The sequence below is a fragment of the Branchiostoma belcheri genome, unplaced genomic scaffold, assembly GCF_001625305.1.
Source record: "Branchiostoma belcheri isolate BF01 breed outbred unplaced genomic scaffold, Haploidv18h27 scaffold6, whole genome shotgun sequence".
Classification (NCBI taxonomy): domain Eukaryota; kingdom Metazoa; phylum Chordata; class Leptocardii; order Amphioxiformes; family Branchiostomatidae; genus Branchiostoma; species Branchiostoma belcheri.
Window position 1 is genome coordinate 2,412,601 of NW_017804242.1, and position 6,807 is coordinate 2,419,407.

At 48.3% G+C, this 6,807-nt stretch overlaps 1 protein-coding gene across 1 annotated transcript in view; it reads right to left on the reverse strand.

Annotated features, from left to right (window-relative positions):
* Positions 1-3,809: 3,809 nt before the first annotated feature.
* LOC109482245 (nucleolar protein 4-like) overlaps positions 3,810-6,807 on the reverse strand; it is a 12,004-nt gene continuing 9,006 nt past the window's right edge. The window contains exon 3 of the mRNA XM_019784937.1: positions 3,810-3,890. Within this exon, the coding sequence (XP_019640496.1) occupies positions 3,810-3,890 (81 nt within the window). The remainder of the gene's footprint in view (positions 3,891-6,807) is intronic.

A 6,807-nucleotide genomic window follows, 5' to 3' on the forward strand; every position in this document is an offset into this window, starting at 1 on the left:
TGACGTCACACGTGCATGACGTCACGTGTCCTTAGCGATTGGGTCAGACAACTGAAGAAGACCAAGTGATTCCGTCGAAAATGTCCATGTAGCTGCTCAATGATCAATGAGCAGTTGAGCCACTCTTCCACTGGTTGTGACAGAGAAGACAGATGTGCCCATTATTTACAGGTTCATTGTACCGGGAAAATTCCCCTGGCTCTTTGCGACAAGCGCAATGAACACTTGACCACGGATTGATGTCCCAAAAACCTAAGGACTGCATCCGTTTCCAGTAGCGTACATGACGCCGGTGAGCAACAACAGCTGGGATTCGAACTCACAACCTCTTGGTACAGAGTCGCTCACCACTGGAATACATTCATTATGCACGCACGATGTAGTGCATACATGGTGAAGTTGATTTTTCGCTTCGTCTTTGTGCGTCGGACACAAACGAACGGTCCCCGAGTCCCACTCGACTGGGATGCGGCGAAGAGTTCCTGAAAGGCTGGATGACACATCTCGGCCTGTGTGATCGATTCTCCGCCAGGCTCTCGCAAAGCGCAACATCAGAGCCTCTTTTGGCGCTTTTCACGTTTAACCAACCCACAGGGACACCGCGGGTCTTTTCTAACCAAGGTCGACACCTGCGTCTGCGAAGTTTCAACCTTGTCAAAGTTTTGGGGATGATGATAAGGTAATCTTTAGCGAGAGATGTTGATATGGATGTGTCTCTTTCCTTAAACAGGTTTTGGTATTTTTTGCTAAATGTCGCTGGCGTTGTAGGACTTGTATATGTGTTACTTGAACTAACAGACTGCTGCCCACTCCTGTGTCAATGACCCCCGCAGCAGTATAAAAAGACTGGATACTAAACATTTGATATACAGATAGATGTATGTCTAGACACATTTTACGTCTATGTACGTTATCATAACTGTACGTTTCCTTGCAATTAGCCTTCGGGCAAGAGTTTGCAATAAAGTTTGAAAGTTTTATATTGCCTCGTCTTCAATGTAACGTTTTGTCTGAATGAATGAATACCTGCGGGGTATTCATTCTAAAGATTCTAAAAAAAACTCCACCAATAGACCGTGTATCAGTTGTGTTTGAAGGAGAACAGGGGCGGGACTTATGGAGTTCGATCGAGATCTGGCTTATGGTGTTCGATCGGGAACGGTCCATGGAATAGGGGCGTGGCTTATGGTGTTCGATCGGGAAAGGTCCATGGAACAGGGGCGGGGCTTATGGTGTTCGACCGGGAACGGTCCATGGAACAGAGGGCGGGGCTTATGGAGTTCGATTGGGAACGGTCCATTGAACAGGGGCGGGGCTTATGGAGTTCGATCGGGAACGGTTTATAGAACAGGGGCGGGGCTTATGGTGTTCGATCTGGAACGGTCCATGGAACAGAAGGCGGGGCTTATGGAGTTCGATTTTGAACGATCTATGGAACAGGGGCGGGGCTTATGGTGTTCGATCGGGAACGTTCTATAGAACAGGGGCGGGGCTTATGGTGTTCGACCGGGAACGGTCCATGGAACAGAGGGCGGGGCTTATGGAGTTCGATTTTGAACGATCTATAGAACAGGGGCGGGGCTTATGGTGTTCGATCGGAAACGGTTTATAAAATAGGGGGCGGGGCTTATAGTGTTCAATCGAGAACGATCTATTCGTTTCGGTCTCCAAAGGATGTTCTAAAAAAACTCGGCGCATCATCGATAACATGACCAGAGTAGACACATATAAATGCACAATGCATTTCGTTTTGAGTCCAAAGGATGTTCTAAAAAAAACTCCGGGGCATCCTGAGCAGCATCATTGATAACCTGACCGGAGAAGACAGATATAAATGTGCGTGGATTACGGAACATCCCCCACCCCGCAGGCGGCGACTGCCTCCCAAACCGCCCCGCGCTGCCAGGGTAACTGATTTATCTCCAGATCGCCGGCTGAGGCGGGCTGATAGATATCCAATACACTTGCCGGGGACCGTTATCTAATTCCTGCCTTCTCTCTCGTGCCAAATACAATCAGCAGCCGAGGAACAACCCTAATGGGGGCTGCGAAGGCGGAATCCTGAAGCGATATCCGTCGCGAGGAATGAAAAAAAGTAGACTTCCAGAGACACCCCTACATTATCAACCCAGACGTATAGGAGCTTGTTGTAATCTCGGGAAGGGAAAGAGACGGGCCCGGAACGTTTTCTCGAGCAACACAGGCCTTGATTAGGCTGGGATCCTCCCGGAGCGGCCGGCATGGGACGCCGAACACACCCGCAGACTTCCAACAAGCTTTAGCCTCCTGCGCAGACATTCTAGATGCGGCCGGCATTTTTCTTTCTAAGAGCGCTGATTTGCGATGTTCAGCGGCGTGTATTCTGGGAAGAAGCGCTAATTTTAGGCGTAAGGCATTGAGAACCATAGCCCATATTGAACAACTCTCCCCAAAATAAAATAAACGTCGGCCGCATCTGGAAGGTCTGTTGTATCTAGAACCGTGTTTTATCCAGATCCGTGCTCAAACACGGTTCTGGATAATCCACGCGCATCCAAAAACCGTGCCCGGGGCAGGTCTACGTTGTTGAATACGCGGAGATTCAGAATCTTGCCGGCATGCCAGATCCTAACATTACTCCACTCCTTTGAACATTTGGCAGGAGCAGGAGAAGGCAAAGGATAGGACAAGAAATACCTGAGAAAACAATATATTTACTCCATACCATGGTTTGGAGTGAAACATAATGAACAACATAGATAGGGAGTCAGTAGGCAAGGGTTTGGCACGGATTGACGCATACCTCGGAGTTAAGCTACAGAGGTAGGGGATACAACTGATGAGTCAGTATCTGGTTCGGCGGCGAAGAAAAATTCGAGACGTCGTTTTCATGGCCTGGGGCGGGTAAGATGCTGAGATTGGGCTGCGGAGTTGCGGAATTGCATGTAAGGTACGCTGATAGAGCAGGCGAAATAAACTGTGACCCAAAACCCAAGCCGGCATTTTTGCTATTACACAGTCAAACGTGCCGGTGGGTGGGGAAGATTAGCAGGCAGAATCACTGGCCGATAGGCCAGACACAGGAAATGGGGTGAACGTGAATGTTTCAGAATCTGACCGGCAGCCAGCATGAATTAGAGACTGATGACATGAGGCAATTCAGGAAGATGGGGATTGCATAAGCGACTCTATACGTACAACTCTGCACAGTTTCTGTCGTAGTCCTGATTAAAGTACCTCATACAATCTCCTCGGTTGTTATAATGATTCAGCGTTTTGAAGTTACTGTACCTATACAATTTGGGTTCATTTAAATTATTTTTTTGTGCACCCAATATATTTTTTACGCACCTTATGTTTTAGGTTAGCTACACCGGTGCAAAGTAAGCAGCTGTTACAGACGGCAGTAGGACGAGTAGCATTAGCGAGCACTCAGTAGAAATGGCTTGGCACCACAAAAGGGCGCGACCAAACTGCAACTGCCTTCCGCAGAGACGATTTTGGGTCTGCATATGAAATAATACACCGAGAGTCATTCTGCACACGCGCATGGCCAGCGTCTACTACACGCACCTCGTTCCCAACAATATTGGACTGTTACTCTGTTTTTAATGACATCGTGCGTTACAAAAACACCGCGTATCCTCTACAAAGCCAGGTTTGACGAACCGCCTCTGTTCGTGTCATTTTAGATTACGTGCTGGCGTATACGCCAGAAAATGAGGCGTCTGAAAATGAACTTGCCAGTTCCATATGGGCTGCAGCGTTAAGCTTCAGGCACCAGGGAGAGCCTGTGTGAATAAACAGCGACTTTATCGCCTGACAGTTCCCTACCCAGGAGACAGAGGGTCATAGATTTCCGAAGCCGGGGGAGTGCGTACGTCCTGATAGGCATTGAGCGGCCCCAACACCTAAATAGGAATATGATTAAGAAAAGTTGTGTCAAAGAGACTTTCATGCAGTTTTGCCTGGCGAATTCTGGTTCAGCCACAGAATCGATGGAACAGACATAGCGCAGAGGGAGATCGGGATCCAGGATAGGCATGGTTATGGAGACTGAATATCGAGCGACTCGTCATTTTTTCAGTCGCTACAGGGCTATGGCTACGAAACTGAAATGCGTATGGCCAATGAAGGCTATAGTTTTAAAAAGATATACCTTCCCACACCTCAATCTCAAAAATTCGCTTACACCAGAAAGTCACAAGAGTAACTCACAAAGAAATCAACAAAGAAAACGGGGAGTTGACCAGCTCAAGCTCCGAGAACAGCTGACAACGGTAAAGTCGCACCAACTAGGGACTAGAATAGTTCCCATTCTGGGGCCTTCGCTGTACAACGCAATGCCATAATGTTCAGTGGCACCCCGCTCCCCAAAAACTCACACCAGTGTAGAGAGGTCGCCGTTTGACCTCCACACTACATACAGACTTGCGGTCGCGATTTGTGACGCCACGATAATGGGTAATAGAACGGCCGGTCGGCTCCGCAACAAGTCTTCGGCGCAAGACAGGACATAGGGGGCGGTGTCAAAATGTTGCGCGTGCTTCATTACGACATTTTATTGAGACAAGACATTGACTGATAGCAAACTGTGATGGTCTGCTTGGTGAGTAATGTAGCAGGAAGTGGTCTGTGGCCAGAGAGATTTCCAGGAAAGGAGAAAGATGTAAGAGCAAAGACCGGAGGTGACTCAGAATGGTCATCTCTTGGGAGGCACACACCCCTCCAGGAGAAGAGTAGTTAGGGAACCAGAATGACCCAGCTCATCACTCCAGCCAAACCTACCGGGTTGCAGAGTGCATTGAATGCACCTTTAGTATATGTTATCGCAAACGGATACACTCAACAAGATGGAACCTTTGAAATGATCCCTCGGGATTTTCAATCATCATTTTCTGATGGAATAAACAACTGTTTACTAAACTTTGTATTTCTTCGCTCAGTTTATCAACATACTTGTACTTGTGCAATGCATATCGGTATCATTAGAATATGATGTTGAAGATACCCGTGTCTTCATAAACTTCATTTTTACATTCTTAAACTGTTTGTTGGATCACTTAGCTCGAAATCTGAAAATAGGTAGGAATCATTATACCGACTCTAACTTTTAACCTTAACGCTGCTGAAGTAGCTTTTAGGCACCAGATTTGCACTGGTTACTGGAGGTGAATACCATGGTGGGAAACACAAAACTAATTCATGTTACAAGGTCTTATATCGTAAACCTAGCCGTGAGCAGGTCTGTAGGGCTCTGTAAATGGCTCCGTGCGATGGTGCTAACCTCCACCAGGACGTCCTAAAGGGGCTTAGGATGGTAGAACTCAGCAAAAATAGGGTCTGACGGCCCACCGTTAGGGTTTCATATTCCCCTAACTACGCTGGCAAATGAACTCCACGGTGGCTTAACTTCGGAATCTCCTGTTTGGCTAAATTTCCCCTGTTTTGTAACCCGTGTTGTTAGTCTGGTGGAGACTACGCTGGTGCAGAAATCCGCCCGGATCTCTCACCTCACACTCGCATGGGGCCCAGCGGGAGGCGAGGCGGCACGTCGATCCCCATTTCCGAGCAGAATAAAGTACGTTTTATGACGCTTCCAAGCCGGCGGGGAGAAAATGGTGGCATCGTATCGGTTCAAACGAGCGAGGGGAACTTGATGTTGGAAATGGCAGTGATTAAAGTTACTTGACTCCGCTAAAAAAACTGCAACGGCGAATTATAATCTGGAAGTGAAAATCAACTCTGTCTGTATCCCAGCTAGTATTCATAGCTACAAATCGCACAGGCTGAGTACATCCATATTGAATTACTCGACTCGCAGTTCTCAATATTTCATGCAAAGGAAGCCCACATTTTCTTGCGCTCCTGCTCCATAACGTTCAAGTGATAACCTAGCTTTAATACTTGAATACAGGGCAAGCGCAGCGCTGTGAAACAAAAACAAGACCATCCGTGGAAAGTTTCCATCACCATCGAGCCCCTGTCCCCATGCGCTTGATTTGACCTGTATCCTGCATAGTATAGGGCTTCATAGGTCTAGGAAAAGCAAGCAAAAAGTCCGTGGCACAAAGCTCTGTATTAGTCCCCTGTGCATATTTCTAACGGATTGGGTTCGGGGTGGGGGTGCTGTTTGGGGGAGAGCTGTATCCGCGGGGGAGCTCTATCGTCCGCGCTCTTGGAGAGGCGTAACTCCCCCCGGGCCATAACTCCTTCTATTGCATTAGAGAACCTTAGCCCGTGTAAAAATAAACGCGTATCAAGGTTCCCTGAAAACTATAAACGCCGCCGCTCTGAGAAGTCTGCGAAGGACGCTAGCTAGCTCTGTATGCTGTTGGGGCCGTGTCTACCATCAATAACGTGCAGTGCAGCCTCCCATTCCCCGCGGCCACCCCGGGGGGATTACTCTCCACGAATGGGGCGTGATCCTCTGTTTGGGCAGCCGATCGAATCGCGGGGCCGCTAAAAGTATCCGGCTTACCTCCATTGCAAACAGGCCACGCGCGAACCGTCCATATATCAGCGTTTGCGACATCGGAAGATGGTTTTACGACAGACAGTTTGTCATCATGCCGAATGATGGCATCGCTCGCAGCAGCCCGGATTTCAGCACCAAGGCTATGCGAAGCCGCGGAGAGAATTGATGGCGCAGTTTTGAACCGCTCCAAATGTGACCAAACGCTCCGATGGCCCGGCGTTTCTACTTTACATAGATTAATTGAAAGATAAGCCGTGGGGAGGGCCAAAAAAATCCGACCTCCTTTCATACCTCCGGCTGTAATGTAATGACCGCATCCTAGGGCCAGTCAGGGCCATTCAAGTCAGCGT